Here is a 21,244-nt window from a genome sequence, read left to right as displayed (position 1 = left end):
GCATAACCACATGACCAGAATTTACACACGATAGCAGGCTTGATACAAAGACTGCAAATCCAGATGCTACCAGCTGATTGTTTTCAGTATATATGCTGTGGTTTATGACTTGGTCAAGATTAACACAAAGTAGCTATGCAAATTTGGGGTTCTAAATTTGGACTGAAAGTCAGGAAAACTAAACATTCCTTCCATCAGGAGGCCCATCTTCCTCCTACTTGTTGGGCTACAAGCAGGATTATTAAAATAACTTTTGTTATAAGAAAACAGCATTCTGAAGACTTGTAGGATTCCTCCTATTTAAGGCTTTCTAATAATTTCTTTAGAGAAACCTAAGGAAATTTACACAGACTTTATATTTATTGCTATTAGATGCATTGAGGTAACCCTATTCTAACTTCATTAGAAAATCTGTGTCATATTCTAATTAACATACTTAAATTTAACTCTTCATCTTAGATATTTTCCTATTGTTGGTTGCAAATCCCAAATATCACTCTTAGTTACAACTTAATATTAATGTGAGGGAATCTGCTGTTTCTTCTTTTGAGATCGGTTTCCATGTCTGTCACTATGTGAGCCTCTCATTGTAGTAAATATGAACATTTAATAACAGTATGGCTTCTTAAATGTAAGCTTAGCTATGTTAGATAGTATTTAGCTGGAAAAAAGTGAACTTTATCACAGTACTGAAGGAAAAGTATTTCATGTTTTATGAGAAAATAATATACTAAATGCCAACAAGGAGCCTTTTGAGGAACTGGGTTGCTTTTGTTTCGTTCTGTTTTTCTGTAGGTGGTATCATTTGGGTATCATTGTGTGGACTATCACTATTACAGGTTCTGATTCCATTATCTTACAGTCCCTAAATTACAAGTAGAATTCAGAAACTAGCTGTTGCCTGCACCATTGGTGGAAGGTAGAACCTGTATTCCTTGGGCTCACAAGAAGCATGGCATCTCTAATTTGTTCAACTCCTTTTCCATCTGCCTTAGTAAACAGAATGCCCAAGGGTGTCCGTGATCCTGTAGTTGGAGAGTAAAGGCGCTTCTTTATTTCTGTGAGAGCAATTAATTTCTGTGGTCTCCAGTCCATCTTCTGAGCTGTGCTTCCATACCCACAGTGTTGTAAAACACGAACCATGTCTGAGTTGAGGAAGTGTTTCAGGGTCAGTGTGGATGATATGGGAGCATTTATTGCATTTTCTTAAAGTCCATCCCTTGGCAGTTATTTGGTGCTCATAGCTGTCTCAACAGCTCTAATGGGAAGCTGGTATCTTGGTATTCTTAAAAGCTACTTCTGGGGCAGTTGGTGTATACACACTAGCCAGTTAACAAGACCGCTTAGTATAAATAGACTGATAGACAGTAGAAGTTTGTGAGTGCATGTAATGTGACATTTCCTAGTAACAACATATTTTAAACACAAGTGAAATAAGTTTTGAGGGGCTGGTGAGATGTTTCAGCAGATGAAGGTACTTGCTCGCACTCAGGACCTGGAACCCAGGCAGTAGAAGGAAAGAATCTACTCCTGCAAGTTATACTATGACTTCCTCATGCGTGTCATCATTGTGTGCCCCTGGTTATTAAATGCATAAAAATGCCAAAAATGTAGTAAACTGGTAAAAATCCATTTTAATAATGGTTTCAGGTATTCTATCTAAAATACTACCTTGAGACATGTCAGTTTAAGTTCTGAAGAGATGGCTTCATGGCTAAGAATACTTGCTACACTTGCAGAGGACTAGAGTTTGGTTGCCAGGACCCATATCAGGCAGCTCACAGCCACTAGGAAATCTGACCCTGTGGGCACCTGCACACAAATACCCATACATACACATAAATCAAAAGTTTTAAATATGTTTAAGGACATGTTATGCTGGGTAGTTTTATGTCAACTTGACACAAGCTAGAGTTATCTGAAAGGAGAACACCTGAACTGAGAAAATGCCTCTATAAAATCTGTCTCTAGGGTATTTCTTAATTAGTGATTATGGGGGAGGGCCCAACCCTTTGTGGACTCTCCCTAGGCTGGTAGTCCTAGATTCTATAAGAAAGCAGACTGAGTAAACCATGGGGAGTAACATAGTAAGCAGCATCCTCCATGGTCTCTGCATCAGCTCCTGCCTCCAGGTTCTTGCCCTGTTTGAGTTCCTGTCCTGGTTTCTTTGGATGATGAACAGTGACATGGAAGTATAAACCAAATAAATCCTTTCCTTCCCAACTTGCTCTTTGGTCATAGAATCCTTAACTATTTGGTCATAGAACCCTTAACTAAGACACATGTCAATGTAAAAAATGAAATATTTACATGATTTTTGAATTACATCTTCAAAGTCCATTATATATGTCAGCATATTTAAGTGCACTCCTTTTGTTGTTGTTGTTGTTGTTGTTTGTTTTTAGAGATAGAGCTCACTGTATAGCCATGGCTTACCTGGAACTAGCCATGTTAACCAGTCTGGCCCCAAACTCACAGAGATTTACTGCCTCTGCCTCCTGAGTGCTAGGATTAAAGTGTGTAATGCCATGTCTGTCCCTAATATTTTAATACTCTACATATAATGTTTAAAGTAGTATCAGCACAATAAAGCTGTGCTTAGTAGGTAGTTTAGGGTTTCTGTTGCTGAGGAGATACCATGACCATGGCAACTCTTTTCAAAGAAAACCTTTAAAGTTTCAGAGGTTTAGTTCATTATTGTCACACAGAGAAGCATGGCAGCAAGCAGGCAGACAGTGCTGGAGGAGCTGAGAGTTGTACATCTTAATCCGTAGGAACAAGATGTGAACAGTGACCCATACTGGGTGTAGCTTGAGCATGGGAGACCTCAAAGCCTGCCCCCACAATGCACACCTTCTCCAACAAGGCCACACCTCCTAACAGTGCCACTATCCATAGACCAAACATTCAAATGTGAGTCTGAGGGGGCCATACTTATTCAGTTCATACTTATTCACAGTAGGGAAATCTGGCATGACACTCATGTTAGATTGAGATTAAGTTAAGAAATAAGTTCTTCAGTCACATTAGACACCTCTTTGTTATGGTCTCCATGTTGGACAGAGCATTTCAGAAAGAACAAAATGACTTTCGGGTTTTTTTTCCTTTGAGATAAAACTAACTTTTCCTGAGGCATTACAAAGTAATTTATTTTCTCCCTTCCTATAAGGTTTGCTTGGTGGGGCTAAGGAAATTCTTTTTTTTTTTTCAAAAAAAATTTTTTTTGTTTCCAAAAGGGCTTTTCAGCATGAATTTCTCACTGAGTACCAGAATCATCATCTTGTCTAGATTGGGCTCAGCTGAATTATCTGTCGGCGACTTAGGAAATCGTGCAGAGCGGATTCCTGTTTGATTGGCCTACGGATTATTGAGTTCTGTATTCTGTTTTTCCAGGGCTAGCAGAGTAAACCATTTAGTCTCATATAAGTCAGCTGATTCTGATAGCTTCAGAGGCCAGGATTAAATTGATGGGCTCTGAGCCAGCCCTAGACTGTTCAAAGGCTGAGAAGCTCATGGCTTGTGGTGACTGCACTGGAGAATGCCCTGTGCATAACTGAGCTAAGAGGAAAGAAATCCTTTCTAGCGATTTCTTTAGTTCTTGAGAAAGGACAGACCAGGACTTCTCTTGCAAGTGGCATAAAACTCTGCATAAATTAGAAATCAATTTATTAATCTGTAGAATGAATTTGCACTTTTTGAATTTGGTTTGCAGTGCACAAGTTTTGTCCTTTTTTTTTTAATGAGTTGACAACTTTTAAAAGTAAGATCTCACCTTTGTGTGTGTGTGTGGGGGGGTGACTTCCAGTTTCCTCTTGAGAATTTTCTTCCACCAATAATTGCCACTAACGATGGACTGGAGATCACAGGAAATATTTGACTCCTCTTGTAGAGAGCCAGCTAGGATTGAAGGAGCCAAGCAACATTTGCTTAGCATTTCATCAGTGGAATAAGACTAGTTTGTGGCAAGAGAATCACAAACATGTTCAATGACTCTGAGAGTCCTCAGTTTTTCTTTATCCTTTCACCCCTTTACCTTTTCCTTAAGTTCTTTTGTTATTTTTTTTTCCACTAAGCAACTCTTAAAAATAAAACCACCTGTGTTTTAGTGGGTGACAGTGATAGTCACAGTGGTTTATAAGCATCATAAACATATTTGTACACATATATATTTCTTTTTAAAGTTGCTCAGTGAAAAGGGAAGGATTTAAGGAAAGGAGATAGCAGCATAACAAATAGCACAGCAGAACAGAGGAATTAGAATAGAGGGAAATTCTTAATATACACCAATAAAGGAGCTTATTCATCTGTGCCTGTTTTCAACATACCTGTACTGTAATTTCATTCTCCAAATTGATTTATTTTAGATAGGAGGAAAAGGCATTTCTATTTGTGAAATCTTTAATATTGGTATCTTAATATTCCCTAAATTAAAGTTGAGCACCTTCTATGTGTCTGTTCATAGGTATGACTCAGTAAACAGTAATAAGAATTTCCCACTTTACAGAAATTTATTGTTTAGATAAAAACAGTAATAAGGCTAGATTTGGTAGCACCTGCTTACAGTTGAATTATTTAGAGGAAGTAGTAGAAAGATTGGAAATTCAGAACCAGCCTGGGCTATGTAACAGCATCCTAATTTTACAGATTAGTAGGTAAAGTATTGTGGGTTATTTATATACTTTGTGAAGATATACTGCTGTGATTAGTTTAATAAAGAGCTGAATGGTCAATAGCTAGTCAGGAAAGATAGGTTGAATTTCCAAGGAGAGAAGGAAAAGGCGGAGGAATTTAGGCCCACAAATTACTTCAGAGAGATGTCAACAAGACACAGAGGGAATCTGACATACAGAATGAAAAAAAAGTAAAAAAGCATGAGGCAAAACATAGATTAGTATAAAAGGGTTAATTTAAGTTGTAAGGGCTAGTGGAACAAGCCTAAACTAAAGGTCAAACTTTCATAATTAATAATAAGTCTGTGTCATTATTTTTGAGCTGATGGCAAACAAAAAGCCTTACTACAGTAAAGTCTTTAATATTTTAAAGGGACAGAAGTGCTTAGGAAACAGATAGGGTGTGGTCAGAGAAGACCTAATTGCGAAGCTGGTATGGAGTCTAACCCAAGAGAAGGTAAAGGAGTGAGTCATGTGCATACCGGGAGGGGCAAGTGCTCCAGAAAAAGTGAATGCAGACTTTGGGTGCTTGAGGAACAGAAAGGAGTACGAGTGACTGCAGAGGAGATGAGGTCAGAGAAGTTATAGATTAAGTTCATTCACTGTGTCAAAGAATCATAAAGCCAAAGAACTGAGCAGTGTCTAAGCTACTAAGACACGTTGGAATCCTTCCCTTCTTTGCCAGTCTTAAGAGTTTTGGCCTAATCTGTGTGATCAAAACTAGATCTTTGTCAAGAGAGTATTCCAGCCTAGAAAAATGAAGGAGGGTGAAATTCCGGGCAAAGAATTTCCTTTTAAACAAGGCAGATGCTACGTGCATCATTTCAGTTTATATTCCTTGAGTAGGGTCAGTTGGCCACATTCCATGGGTAGGATAACTTGACCATTTGGCTTGGAAAGGAGAAAAGAAATAACATGCAGTGTACCGGTCTGCTATGCTAGCCTTCCAGATACCCCATGTATAACCTGTCAAAAACACATGGCCTCTCTTCCTAAAACAAAAGCAAAAAACAAAACAAGAGCAGTCTGTGTGTTCCATTAATCCCAGGTCACTGAGAGACCTGCAAGTCCAGTTACCTAGAAATAAAACACCTGCTGCTCTACTCCTCTCTACACATGCCCATGTTTTGTGATAAAATCAGAAACAGAATTGTAAAAAGTCTCCCATTTGGGAAAACAAACAGTAGGAAATGCTTTCCAGCTGAGAGCAAAGGATGGACTGGAATGATGAAGATACTATGTCCTGGCAGTGGAAGAATACCTGTGTTCATTGCATTAGGAGCCTTCTGATTGCTATCTGAATCCTTCTTCCTTATGTTAGCCTCCATATAGCCACACTGAAGCTAATGTTGAAAGTTTGTCTACTTTGAAAGGAGCAGTTTTCATAGCCTTCCATAGCTTCCTGCTATTGCAGATTCGATAGCTTGCAAGTTACATAGTCACAGGCTTTTATACGTTATTTCTTTGACAAATACTGTTCTGTTAAAGAAAAATAGGATTTTTATGACTTTTTTCTCTATTTTTTGTGACTGTGACTCACTAAACTTTTATGAATGTGGTTTATTTGCTTGCCCTTTCTCTCTGTACACCTACTTCATTTTAATAGCTTTATTTCAGTGAAATTCATCTTTATCTCTCATTTTAGTGGCCATTGTACTTAGACTATATGTAATAACAAGCATTGTCGGCAACACCTTTAACCTAATCTTAACTTGTTGTGTCAGCAATTTTTAGAATTCCTTTGAGGAAGATACTTATCCTGGTTTGGGATATTAGAGTACTTGGCTGCAAGGCCCCAGTTTCTGTCCCTTTATTTCCTTCCATCTTTACTTCCAAACCAGCCAAAGTAAACACAGCAGAGGACCAGCCACACAACCAGTGTTGTGATTCTTTTCAACTGCTTTTCTGGGGCTCTGGACATATATGGACACCTAGTTCTGGAGGCTATTGTAGATATCTTTATTTGTTGTTCTGTTCTATGTAAGAGAGTTTATCAGTATTTTAGTAGTATGTTTTCTTGTTGCCTGGTATGTAATTGTTAAGCTAATGCCAGGCATCCTTTGTTGCAACTGTACCCTACTTCTGGTAATTATTAATTCATATGTTTTAGGATTCTATTATAGCTATACCCTACTTTCTGTGCATAAGAAAGGCCCAGTTATTGTAACAGAGATCTCAAAATGAAAAGTGCTTTAAAAAGATCTAAGTTTATCTCTCGCCCATGTAATCGACTACTACTGGTTTATGTGAGATGGGTGCTGTGTACCTTAAAGGGGATGAAGATCTAAGGGAGGCAACGCCTGGAGACTGCAATCCTGAGGCCTTACTGCTTTCTGCTATATTGTCTGTGCTTACTGCATTTCTTGTGATTACGGAGCCCATTGGAATCCAGAACTGACCTACACTTATTTCTATAAAGTGGGGAGTCTCTTCTCTAAAGATACATGGATTTGATCTATATTAATCTTTATTATTATTGATGAGATTCCTAAAGTAGCAGCCTTAGGACTTGGCACAGTCTGCACCATCATTACAGAAGAAAAACGTGAAGAATGAACATGATCCTTACTTTAATGTTTTTGGAACACAATTATATTAAAGGCAGAAGTTTTTTCCATCTAAATATTTAAAATATAAGGAAAACAGCAAAGATAGGCAATATTTTTTAATTATTTTAAATACTATGTTTTATGTATGTGTCTGTATGAAGTATATGCATGCATATATATGAAATTACAAAAATCACTAGTTATTATAAATGAGGAATTCTGTATCTTAAAATTAATGGTAAGCTTCCAGTGTTTTAGGTGTTCATTGAGAAGTGTTTCTGAAAGTACTCTATATTGTGCAGTCTACATATGGGAATCCTTAATAGAAACACATAATAGTAATGAAGTTATAATGTATTCCCAAGCCTTGAAAATGTAGGTCTATGTGTAAATTATAAATGTTAAGTAATTAAACATAGTTATCTTTAAGTTAGATTTTGTGTCTCTAATTTTATTTAAGCCTTTATTGTTTCTTCTAGGGGGAACAATATATTTTTAACAACAAGAATCAGTAACTGGAAATACAAGATGGGTTATTTAATAATGTAAAATGAAGATTTGATGGGCAGAGGTAAGCATATGGCATTTCTTTTGCATGTAATTCATCATAGGTTAGAATATTTGCTGAATTTCAGGGAAGTCCTTTTTTCAAGAGCTGTGAAGTTTGGAGATTTTACTATGCGTGCATGCTAATGAATGTCTTGCCATGGTGCCATAAGCTTGGCAGAAGGCACTGGACTCACCAATCAAAGACAAACATGGTTTATGCTCACAGCATTAGTGCTAGGTGACATCTACATAGGAGTAAATTATATTATAGAAGGGGAGTCCCGAGCTAAAGGATCCTGACACTTCGATAATGGACAGTGGATCCACCTGTTCTCTCCCTTGGAAAGCTTTACTGTGTAGAATAGTCTGCAGCTGGGCCGTGGTGGCGCACACCTTTAATCCCAGCACTCAGGAGGCAGAGGCAGGCGGATCTCTGTGAGTTCGAGGCTGGGCTAGACTGACAGCCTCCAAAATAATACAGAGAAACCCTGTCTCGTAAAACCAAAAAAAAAAAAAAAAAAGAATAGTCTGCAGATCTGCTCTTTGCTCTAAAGTGAGACCCTGTCTCTGATGTTTAAACCCGTGCATGTGTCCCTGAATAGAGAGCCCGGAATAAAAGCTGTCAGTGTCTCTGCTTGGATGAGGAACACCAGGAGTAGAGATTTCCCAACGTTTCTTTTCTCTAAATTGCTTTGGAGAATCTGTGCTCTTGGAAAGGATGTTTGTTTTTTTCTGAAATAGTGAAGATAGAAACCACTGAAACACCGACACTGGGTAGCAGTTTAAACTGTAACATGCTCATAGTATTAAAGTTATACAAAATAATGCTATTTGTACACTCATTGGCTTAATATATTAATGTTTATCATAAAATTGTCTGAAATGAACAGATTAGAAAATGTGCATGCCATGGACACCAATTTTATAAAAGAAAAGTTGTACTAATGCAATCATATGAATCTGTATATTTCAATGGATATATGAATGCTTTAATGTTCTTTTTTTTTCTTTTTTTGGTTTTACGAGACAGGGTTTCTTTTTTTTTTTTTTTTTTTTTGGTTTTTCGAGACAGGGTTTCTCTGTATTGTTTTCGAGGCTGTCGGTCCAGCCTGGCCTCGAACTCACAAAGATCCGCCTGCCTCTGCCTCCCGAGTGCTGGGATTAAAGGCGTGCGCCACTGCCTGGCGAATGCTTTAATTTTCAATTGCCTGTGTACATTTTGTTTTAACTTTTGTGGAAATAAATGCTTTTAGGCTTCTTATAATAAGGGGAAAATTTTTAATTCAAAAGTACTTTGTTCTTTAAGCAATATTTTCTTAACAAAAAAAAAATCCGTTCATGGATTATCACATAGATGTCATCAGGAGAAACAAATGTTAGAAAAGCTTCACAACCAACCAGACTTAAGTGGTAACTGCTGTCGGCCATCTTTGGATTCTAGTACTATTTAGTTGGATTAAGCTGAGTTAGACTTATAAATTGGCTTTTCTGTGTTTCTCATGACTCCTTCCCCCTTTTTTAACTAAGGTGCTGTTACCAGATTTGTCCTCTGGGTATAAATTAAAAATGACTGAAGTTCAAGCAATGGTAGAATTCTCCGTGGAGCTAAACAAGTTCTACAATGTGGATTTATTCCAAAGAGGGTATGCATTTTATAGCAAGAATTTAATTACAGATTTTGTTTATATATATATAAAATGAGCTGTATTTGGGTGATTATAGTCTAAGTAATTGCATTTAACTAGATATTTGGGGATAATACTGGATATATTTAATATGTATTTGTGAGTTTGTATTGATCATTAAGGGGTGCTTTAATGAAAATGTTCTATCTCATTTTTATTGTTTAAAAGTATATTGTTATAATGAAGGAAAGTTATTTACAAAGAAATAGCTAAGTAGATGTACAAAGCATCTATGATAAAGCTTCAGTAAGTATAGGAAAGTGTAGAAATCAAGCAGAACATTTTTGGGGGGATTGTTTATTAGGAAAGTCATTACAGTGATATAGGCAGGAAGAGGAAAACACAGCCCAACACTGTCGTGCAGCCTGAGGCATTTCTGCCCCCATTTAGAGATCTCCATCCAGAGGAAGCTATATCTTTGATGCTCTGCAGAAAAGTATTTCACAGTGAGCCAGGGTAAAGTAGTTAGCTTACCAAGACAAAGAATGATGTGCTTTCAAGAGTCAACATTTAAGAGGAACTGTTTAGGCCATTTTCAGCCCATATCCAAGACATGGATGTGAACTTCTCAAGAGATAGTCTTATTTCAGTGCCATTGTCTACATGGCCCTGTATCTCAGTGATATGTGCAAAGTGCATAATTTACAAGTTTAAAAGATTAAGCTAATATTAAAATTTAAGTTAAAAATTAAGGGAAATTATGTGAGCTTGTTTACCTTTTGTTATTTTAAAGAATTCCTTTTGTAAATGAAAATTTAAGATGGTTTTGGGGGTGCATCGTTTAGGTTTAATAGAGTGAAAGAAGTACTAATATAGTGAATTTCAAGATTACAAGACCCTAACCCTAAATAATCCTAGTTTATTTGTTGCTTAAGATTTTTTCTCATTAGTGTGTGTATGTGTGTGTGTGTTTGTGTGTGTGTGTGTGCACGCATGCACGCGTGTGTATATTCATGCAAGGCCTAAAGAGGCCAGAAGGGGGCATCAGATGTCCTGAAGCTCAAGTTACAAGTGGTTGTGGGTCACCTGACAGGAGAGCTAGGAATTGAGCTGGGTCCTCTGCAAAAGCACTATCCATTCTTAACCACTAAACTGTGTCTCCAGCCCATTCGTTTTAGCATCCTTGTTTGAAAGGTCTTTAGGCATTATCTTTATTGGCAATTTTGAGTTTATACTGAAGTTTCTTGGCTTTCAGTAGGAAAAGCAAACTAAATCCTAGGGTGAGGGACTTCTTTCCTTTATGCCCCTTTTTTCCTGTCTGTTTATCCTACCTCTGAGAGATAATTTAGGTAAGACTTAAATAGGTAAAGAATGAAATGAAAGATTCTTTTAATAGGAAAGCAGTTTAAGCCAAGTCTTGGGAATACAAACATTATTTAGTTAGTTTATTTTAGGTTTTTTTTAAAGATAGGGTCTTACTACATATCCTTAGATAACCTTAAATTAATGAAAAGTTCTTGTTGTCTAGTCTCCCAAGTGCTGGGATTATTATGGGTATGTACCACCAAGTTAATATGTTATTTTTTTTTCTTTTTTTTTTTCTTTTTTTTTTTTTTTTTGGTTTTTCGAGACAGGGTTTCTCTATGGCTTTGGAGGCTGTCCTGGAACTAGCTCTTGTAGACCAGGCTGCCCTCGAACTCACAGAGATCCGCCTGCCTCTGCCTCCCAAGTGCTGGGATTAAAGGCGTGCGCCACCAACGCCCGGCTAATATGTTATTTTTTTAAGGGTATTTAGAAATTTGAATGTTTTCTAGAATTCTAGAAAAAAGGTCATAAGGAAAGCAAAGCTATGTTTCTAATAGCCTTTAGTATCTGGAGATGAGTTGATACTATGGATTTAGGTAACAGTGAGTCATTTCCAAGTGAGAATAGAATTATTACTACTACCACCACAAGTGAACTTAGTTATTTTTCTGTTGCTGTGATACAACACCATTAATAAGGCTATGTATAAAAGAAAGCATTTAATTTGGGCCTTACAGTTTCAGAGAACTAGAGTCTGGTGATGGAGTAAAGGCATGGCAGCAGAAACAGCTAAGCACTTAATATCTTGATCCTCAGGTTGGAGGCAACGAGAGTGAAAAATACACACTCTGGGAATTAGTCCCGGTCCTTTGAAACCTCAAAGCCCTCTCCAGTGACACACCTCCTCCAACAGGGCCACACCTCCTAACCCTTTCTAAACAGTTGCACCAACTGGGAACTAAAATTTCAAACATATGAGTCTATGGAGGCCATATTCCTTCAAACCACTGCACATGATAAAATTGATGGTTGCACGGAAGAAATGTGTAGTTCCTAGGGCTTGGGAAAGAGGTACAAAGGATCATTAGTGTAAGACTAGCCTAGGCTATATAAATGTTTCAGGCTAGCCTGTAGTGCACAGGAAACACTTTTCAGAAAGAAATTAGCACAGCCAGGCATCTGCAGTGACTCTCGGCTGTAACTCTGAAGGGCTGCACAGCATGCTGTGCTGTGCAGTGCTCAGATCCATAGTCTGCTGTCTCAGTTCCCTGTATTCCAGAAGAAATGAGGAAACAAAACCTAGTAAAAGTAACTCAGTCTATTTCTAGTCTGGCCAAACAAGAAGAGAAAAAAAAATTCCTCTCCACCGTTCCTGTGGCAGTCTAACAATTTATAGAAAACCATGAGATAGTCCAGAGAGATATAGATCAGTTGTAAGACAGTTTGACTAGCAGGTCCTTCCCAAGGGAGAAGGCTGCTGGGCCTCAGGTTTCTGGTTTCTTCATTCCCTGTTTTTGGGTTGTTTGTTTGTTTGTTCTTTTATTGACGTTCAAGCCTAGGGAAAAGGGTTTGAATGTTCTGTAAGATTCCCCCCTTTTTTATTTTTTTAAGAAAAATTCTTAGATTTTATGGAATGTAGGTTCAAGATCCCCACCTTTTCAGGGACATAGAGTTCTTTGTCCTTATGTCCCTTCTTTTGACAGATGTAGGGCAGGAAGTCTTTTTTATCTTTCCTTCAGAGATTTGCTTCAAGTTCAGCCTGCTTGCTAAGTTCAGCCTGCTTCCTAATGACACCTTTGCAAAGGCAAGGGGGGTGGGGTGGAATAGGGTGGTGGACTTGTGGTAAATGATTGATGACTAAGTGCCTTTCTATGGAATGTACATCATCTCTCTGCCACCAGGTCTTGCACTAGCCTAACTTCACGGAGGTAGGTGATGAATAACTACGTAAGCACAGGAAGAGATTTCCTAGGTTTAAATCATTGGTTTGTGAGAGGATTTAGCTTGATTTTACCATCTTATTAAGAAAATGAAATAGCCTGGTATGCTTTTCTCTGCTCCAGTCTGTTCCATGTGGCCTCTCATTTGTCAGTAGGCTAGCCTGACTTATATCTGTATGCCTGACATGGCCATATCTTAAAAGTCCATCTCTAGATATAATCACTACTAATACTTGGGCATCAGAGTTCTGTGGGATGGTGCCTACAAAGTTCCTAAAAAGCATTGTCAATATCAGGATGCCTACTTACAGCCTACCTTGCTTCTTTTGGTGAATTTTAAAGAAAAATGTATGCCTACATTCTTGATACAATCTTTGATTCATCTTATACTGCGGATCTTTTAGAACAGAAACAGACTTTTTTTTTTTAATTTTCCAGCCCTCAAGTCCTTGCCCCTCTGTAGTCCCTGAAGCCTGTAGTTTCTTCAGTTTTCTCTCCTGTTCTGTCTTAAAGTGCTTAGCTAATAGGAACCATTGAGGATTGCTTTTCCATGTCCAAAAGCTTAGGACATTAATTTCACCTTAAGTTATTATAAACAGCATATTTTATCATTCCATAACAAAAGTTACCATTTTTCTAATCTCCTGTTGTTTCTTCTTTATTTTTCTGCCTTGTATAATTTAGATTGTCCATAAAGGCGTTGTGTTTTATTTTATTTTTATTTATTTATTTATTTATTTATTTTTTGGTTTTACAAGACAGGGTTGTGTTTTAAATTTTTGTTATAGTAAGTAACAATCCTAGTTACTGGTTTCTGCATTTTTTTATTTATTGCTGTGATACTGCAGCTATAAACAGTTAATAACAAGCTTAGAGCTTACAGTAGCATTGCATCAAATGTGTTTCTGTTCCTTAAGATTTATTAGCTCAGTAGTTCTGCTAAGATGTTTTGGCTTGAATAACCTTTGCTGGATTCACTCATCAATCCAGTCAGCTGACAGATTGGGTGAGTACTAGCTGATACAGAATGGCCTCAGCTTGGCAGACACAGCTTTCTTTTAGTTTTTTCATCCTACATCTTATCATGGAGTGGGCAAGGATCTAAAGAGAGGAAAAAAAAAACATTCAAAGAGACCTTTTAATACTTAGAATTAGCCAGAAGTACACTATAGCATGTATATGCCTACATACATACAAATAGATGAGTAAACAAAATAAAAAAACTTTTAACACTATATATACATCTGTGTGTGCGTGTGTGTGTGTGCGTGTGTGTGTGCGTGTGTGTGTGTGAGTGTGTGTGTGTGGCAGGCACAGCACACATGTGGAGATCAGAGAGCAGCCTGCAGACGTCATTGTTTTCTTTCCTCCTGTGGTCTCCAGATATCAACTTCAAGCCCTCAGGTCAGATGGCAAGGAACCTCAATGCACTGATCCATCATTACCATCTACTACCTTGTTTTAAATACTTTTACCTCATGCAATTCTGTTTATAAGAGTTCCATGAAAAATGTATCACAGGAATACATTCTTATTCTATTAAAAATTACATTCATAGGTTGCATTTGATTATGTAATCTTAGATTTTTTAAGGCTGTAATTATTTTTTTAAAGGCTAAAATTCAGTAGAGTTTGTAAGAAGAATGCTCAAGTGGACCTGTGTCCTTTTGGATACATTACAGAACATGACAGTGTCTGGTTGTTTCTTTTTGTGACAAGATTGATTCAAGGGTTATCAACTTGGTGGACCGTTACAAAGTTTTCTATAATCTAGTTGATAGTGTCCTTTGAAGGTCTTTTCCCAGAATGATTATTTTGCTAGGAGTTTCAGAACAGTGCCGTTCTAATTCTCTTACTCCTTTTGACGTTATTAACTGAGATTCTAGAAAGAAAAACATCATTAACAATTTGGCTACTCTGTGTAGAAAGGCATGAGGTTTTATTTCTCTTGTTTAGTTATTTTCAGGAGTTTTTATTCAGTAGCAGAATGAACTCATAGATTCCTGAGCATGTTTAATGATATTGTCTCAGTTTTTTCTTTTATGTTCATAGGACACTCCTTGACTTCACACAATATCTAATCACATTGTTCTGAACCAATGATCACAGGATACACTTAGAATTGGCTTTTCTTTTTTCTTTTTTTTTTTTTTTTTGGTTTTTTTCAAGACAGGGTTTCTCTATATTGTTTTGGAGGCTATCGGTCCAGCCCAGCCTCGAACTCACAGAGATCCGCCTGCCTCTGCCTCCCGAGTGCTGGGATTAAAGGTGTGCGCCACCACCGCCAGGCTTAGAATTGGCTTTTCTAACAGTATTTTATTTTATTTTATTGGTGTTTTTCTTCCATACTAATCTCTACCTTTGTGATGATGATTATAGTTACTTCCAAAATAAATCTAAGTATGAAACAAACTAATATCCATATATGCTATTTTTATATAATACTAGGTAAAATACTGTGACAGTATACAATAGTGTTAATTATGGGAAATTAGTCCTAGGCCAAATCCAGACCTATCTGTTGGTTCATTGCATCCGTGGCTGTTTTTCCTCAACACAGGGAAGAGTCGTCAGAACAGAGTATGCGTCCCACAATTAGAGAGATGTGAATTATTGAGCCCTTAAGTTCATTGGTCTTGGGTGCAGAATATTTAGGTAGTGTATCATCCTTTACAACTATCCAATTGGTTTTCCCTAATGTATTATAACTGGGATGCTTTCATACTTAAAAGAAAATTATAGTCATTATTTATTATAGGATACAGTGTAGTGTTTTAATATAGAAGATTTTGGAGCTATTTAGGTTAACTTGGCCATTGCCTCACCTACTTATCTTTTAGTGTGTGGTAAGAATACTTAAAATTCTTTTGAAATTTTGAAGTATGCAATACATTATTATTGTGTGTGGTCACCATACAATGCAATCTTAGGGAGACTTAATTTTTCTTTGTAACTGAAACTTTATATCTTTTGATCAACACACTCCACCCCCCAACCCCAGCCCTCCTACCAAAACACACACACACACACACACACACACACACACACACACACACACACACACCTCTCACTGCCTCTTGGTCTTGTACTAGCATTCTACATGCCTGTCATAGATTCAGCTTCTTCAGATTTCACAGATAACTAAGTTGATGTGCCTGGATTATTTAACATGGCAAATTACCTTCCAGATACATTTATTTACTTCAAGTGACAATTTCCTCTTTAAAAGCTCATTTCATGGTATGCACTTCATTTTCTTATTTTCATTCATGGATAGACAGCTTGCTTACTCAGTTGTTGTGAGTAATACTACAGTATGGAGTATACATTGGAATTTCTGTTGCTGGATCATATGAACATGCTCTTTTTAGCTCTTTGGTAACTGCTGTATTATTCTCTATGATGGCTGTGATAATTTGTATTCCCACCAGCCATGTACAGAGAGGTTCCTTTGCTGATAGCCTTCCCAATCCTTGTTCCTTTTGGTATTTGTCATTCTGTGGTGAATAATTATGAATTTTATTTAGACTTGTGTGGTTTTTTTCCAGCCAACATATATTGTTAAATATAGGATGATAGTTAGACACATTTAACAAATAGCATTGCTTCAGAAGTTTAAAATGAAACATCACCTAGTGTTTGTTTAGTTTAAACTTTGGTGTCACATACTTATGTTTAAAAACTATAATATTGCACTTCATATTTAACCATGTTCTTCACATGGGAGGTTGAAGAGCTCCTAGAAAACTTTGCTGTCTGGTTTGAAGTTTCTTCTGATTCATTGTTACTTCTCAACTATCATTTTTGCAAGCAGACCTTGTCTTACTCTTACTAGTCTACTACTTTGTCTCCATGGAGTTTCTGTACCCATTTAAGGCACTTGACACTTTTCACTATGACTAATCTTGTCTCAGATGTGACCATATGTCCTCTCCATCTTCATGTTATTTACAATTTAATGAATTAAACTGCTTAAATAAATTATTAAAGAAAAATAAACATCAAATGGTCAGCTCCCCAATATACATCTAAATGTATCTTTTTTTTTTCTCCCTGAGAAAAGAGTCTTACTACATAGCCCTGGCTAGCCTAGATCTTGTTTTATAGACAGTTCTCATTTGAACACTTAACTGATATCTTTGGCAGCCAGTACTGTCATTTGTTTTCCTTGAAGTGACAGGAAACGACTGTCAATTACTATATAGCCTGTCTGTCAGTCTTTCTTACAGGTAAGAACGATTTTCCATGAAAGGAGGCTAATTCAGCTCCCATACAGTTTTATAGGAACAACATCATACTTTACTAAGCAGCAGGAAATACATTATGTGAACTGTTTTGTTTTGTTTTTTAGATTTTTTATTTACATTAGAAACAAGGTTGTTTCACATGTCAATCCCAGCTTATTCTCCCTCCCTTCCTCCCACTATCCCCCACCAACCCCCCAGCCCCCCACCCAATTCTCACTCTGTTACCCAGGGAGGGTAAGGCCCTCCATGTGGGATATCCAGAGTCTGTCATTTTGTTCAGGGCAGGGCCTAGGCTCTCCCCCAAGAGTCCAGGCTGAGAGAGCATCCCTCATTTGTGGGATGGGCACCCAAAGTCCATTTGTATGCCAGGGATAAATACTGATCTACTACCCAAAGCCCCAAAGATTGTCTAGGCCTCCTCACTGACACCTACATTCAGAGGGTCTGAATCAGTCCCATATTGGCTCCCAGCCATCAGTCTGGGGTCAAGAGCTCCCCCATATTCAGGTCAGCTATTTCTGTGAATTAAACAAGCCCACTCTTGACCCCTTTGCTCATCAGTCCTCTATCTCTGTCGCTGGGTTCCAGGAGTTCAGCTCAGTGTTTAGCTGTGGGTGTCTGCTTCTGCTTTCATCAGTCATTGGTTGAAGGTTCTAGGAGGGCATATAAGGAAGCAGTCGAACTCATTATCAGGGAGGGGCATTTAAGGTAGTCTTTCCACTATTGCTTAGTTTGCCAGTTGGTGTCATCCTTGTAAATCTCTAGAAATCTCACTAGTGCCAGATCTCTCCTCAAACCTATAATGACTCCCTCTATTATGGTATCTCTCATCCTGCTCTCCTTTATTCTTCCCCTGACTCAACCTTCCTGTTCCCCCGTGTCCTCCACTCCCCTCCTCTTCTCCCCCTCTCTTTTTCCTGGTTCCCCCCCCCCATGCTCCCAATCTGCTCAGGAGATCTTGCCTCATTCCCCTTCTCTGGGGTACCATGCATCTCTCTATTAGGGTCCTTCCTGTTTCCCAGAGTCTCTGGCAGTGGGATTGTAGGCTGGCACTCTCCTGATCCATGTCATATATGAGTGAGTACATACCATGTTTGTCTTTTTGTGACTGTGTTAACTCACTCAGTATGGTTTCTTCTAGTGCCATCCATTTGCTTGCAAATTTCAAGATTCCGTTGTTTTTTTCCACTGAGTAGTACTCCATTGTGAAATGTACCACATTTTCTCTATCCATAGCACAGACACTGAGGTGGACAATTAATAAATGGGACCTCCTGAAAGTGAGAAGTTTCTGTAAGGCAAAGGTCATAGTCAACAAGACAAAAAGGCAGCCCACAGAATGGGAAAAGATATTCACTAACCCCACATCTGACAGAGGGCTGATCTCCAAAATTTACAAAGAACTCAAGGAGCAAGTCTCCAAAACATCAAAAGAGCCAATTAAAAAGTGGGCTACAGAACTAAATAGAGAACTCTCAATAGAGGAGTCTAAAATGGTTGAGATACACTTAAGAAAATGCTCAATATTCCTAGCCATCAGGGAAATGCAAATCAAAACAACTCTGAGATACCTTCTTGCTCCTGTCAGAATGGCTAAAATCAAAAACACCAATGACAGTTCATGCTGGAGAGGATGTGGAGAGGGGAACACTCCTCCACTGCTGATGGGAGTGCCAACTCATACAGACACTTTGGAAATCAGTATGGAGATTCCTCAGGAAAATGGGAATCAGTCTACCACAAGACCCAGCAATTCCACTCTTAGGCATATACCCAAAGGATGCACATTCATACAACAAGGACGTCTGTTCCACTATATTCATAGCAGCATTATTTGTAATAGCCAGAACCTGGAAGCAACCTAGATGCCCCTCAACTGAAGAGTGGATAGAGAAAATATGTGAACTGTTTTATCACTAAACAGTAAATGTAGTCAGAGGTTGAAAGTTAGTTAATAATGTCTGTTGCTGGGGCTCAATGATCCAGACCACACACTGCCCTTCAGAGGACCTGAGTTCAGTCTCCAGCACCCATGTTGGGGTGCTCACAGTTGCCTGTGACTTCAGCTCCAGGAGATCCACTCCCCCATTTGACCTCCATGGGCACCTACATTCATTATGTGTGCACAGATACACGTGAACACACAATTAAGAATAAAATAAAGCTGAGTAGTGGAATACACTTTTAAACCTAGTACTAGGCATAAGTGCTAGGTAAAAGCAGATGGATCTCAGCAAGTTCAAGGCCACCCTGGCTTACAGATAGAATTCCATGCCATCCCGGGCTAAATAGTGAGACCTTGTCTCAAAATGAAAGAAAGAAAGAAAGAAAGGAAGGAAGGAAGGAAGGAAGGAAGGAAGGAAGGAAGGAAGGAAGGAAGGAAGGAAAGGAAAGAAAGAAGAGAGAAAAGGTGATGGTTCTCAACCTGTTGGTTGTGACCCCTTTAGGGGTCAAATGACCTATTCACAGGAGTCACCTAAGAGCATAGGTAAGCATAGATATTTACATTATGATTAGTAACAGTAGCAAAATTAGTTATGAATTAGCAACAAAAATAATTTTACGGCTGGGGTCATCACAACTGGGTTAGGTGTTAAGAACACCTATTGCATGCACAGGAACAGGTACACACTCACATGTGGAAATTGGAGGACAGCTCCTGGGAGGGAGTTCTCTCCTTTCTCCATGAAAGTTGTAAGGGTTGAACTTAAGACATCAGATCAGGAGTGACAGCAAGTTTCTTTAGCCACTGGGCCTCTTGCAAGCTCTGTTTTATTATCTTTTTAAAGAAAACTAAATCAGTTGTTCTTAGATGCCTCTCTAATCCTATAGATTACCTTCCCATTCATGGCTGGTACAGTAAAAGCTACCATGTCTGTTTGCTTCTGTTTCTATTATTCATCGTTATACTTGCTAAGTTTCTCTTTGGGTTTCATGCTGTGCTAATATTTCATAATTGGATATGTGAAATGTTATAGGAAAACTGGTAGAACTATAAAAACTGGTAGAATTTGATCCAATTTGTTTTAATACATACAAACTATAGAGATAGGAACACATGTTTTAAACTGACTTAATTATTTTGCTTTTAGTTTTTACCAAATACGTGCATCAATGAAAATTCCACCAAGAATTCCCCACAGAGTAGAAGCCAGCTTGCTACATGCAACAGGTAAGTGAAGAAATATTTTCAAGTTAAAAATAAGAATTTGAAGTAACATGTTGGTCAAAGATAATATTTTATAAATACTTTTACGTTTTTTCATTTGTAAGCATGAGTTACCAAATAGGATTATTATGATTTCTCTCTTAAGAAATAAGTAAAACAAGTTTAATTTAGTTTCTTACAAATGAACACAATGAATTTTTTGTGGAAATAAACATAGATACATGTGCTATTAGTTGTATAAGTTAAGGTTTAAAACAGTATACAAGAAAAATACATACATACTTGATTTAAGATTAACAGACTATTATATATAATGAAATTTTACAATATGCTTTTGAAGTCTGCATCCTTGTGACTCTGCATTTGGAATATTGGCATTTCAGCTGTAAACCACCATGTCTAGCTATAGAGGTACACTAAAAATGCTGCATAAAAAAAAAACTATCTCCATCCTTCATGTGTAAGCTACGTACAAGTTTTACCTTTAGACTTCAGTCTCAAATCAAGCGCATTATTTATATACATATATTCCACAACCTGTAAAAATTCAAAACCTTAAGCACTTCTTATTCCAAGCATTCTGGATAAGAAATACTCAACTTGTATGTGTTTTTATTCCATGTAGTTAGGAAGTGAAATGGTTAGCAAAAAAATTCTAAACAGTTGTCATATAAACCTGATATTATAGTTTTCTAAGCATTATAAAAATAACAACACACCAAACCTAAAGTTATGCTGAGCATAATACAGTCCTTTAATAGTTAAAGAGATTTACTGGACATTAAAATTGTTATCTTTTTATCATACTGTAGATATTAACATGCTAGTTCCTGTTAGATTTAATGAAATGTGTTATTGTGCTTAATAGGAATTTACCTTTGAAAGCGCTATCAAAGTAGTCAGGGAGCCTATTATGATCACAAAAGAAAAATAGCTTTGTTGTCTTAAAAAAGAAAAAGAAAATGTTTTCTCCTTGGCCTGGCATCATGTATCATTCATATATATATGCTTATTGTCATAACAAAACCTTCTGTAAGATTGCTTTCCAGGAATAGAGGGGACTGGAAAGACAGTTTGGCTGTTAAAGGCTAGGCTCACAACTCAACTTCAAGAAACAGGTGTAAAGCAACAGCGATTTCCAAACAGACTTGGAGCTCCTCTTTGAACTTCCTTAAGCCTAACAGGTGCAG

The 21,244-nt window shown here is 37.6% G+C and overlaps 1 protein-coding gene across 7 annotated transcripts in view; it reads left to right on the top strand.

Moving 5' to 3' along the window:
- Fam135a (family with sequence similarity 135 member A) overlaps positions 1–21,244 on the top strand; it is a 77,961-nt gene that overhangs the window by 6,015 nt on the left and 50,702 nt on the right. For all 7 annotated transcript variants that reach the window (XR_005870059.1, XM_040729188.1, XM_040729191.1 and 4 more), the window contains 3 exons: positions 7,699–7,790; positions 9,296–9,411; positions 19,978–20,057. Coding sequence is in view for 6 of the 7 variants with exons in the window: in XM_040729188.1 (XP_040585122.1) it covers positions 9,335–9,411; positions 19,978–20,057 (157 nt within the window). In the remaining variant the exon portion in view is untranslated. The remainder of the gene's footprint in view (positions 1–7,698; positions 7,791–9,295; positions 9,412–19,977; positions 20,058–21,244) is intronic.

The sequence above is a fragment of the Mesocricetus auratus genome, unplaced genomic scaffold, assembly GCF_017639785.1.
Source record: "Mesocricetus auratus isolate SY011 unplaced genomic scaffold, BCM_Maur_2.0 Super-Scaffold_100021, whole genome shotgun sequence".
Taxonomy (NCBI): domain Eukaryota; kingdom Metazoa; phylum Chordata; class Mammalia; order Rodentia; family Cricetidae; genus Mesocricetus; species Mesocricetus auratus.
The sequence above is the reverse complement of the archived record's forward strand: the minus strand, read 5'-3'. Positions and strand labels throughout refer to the sequence as shown.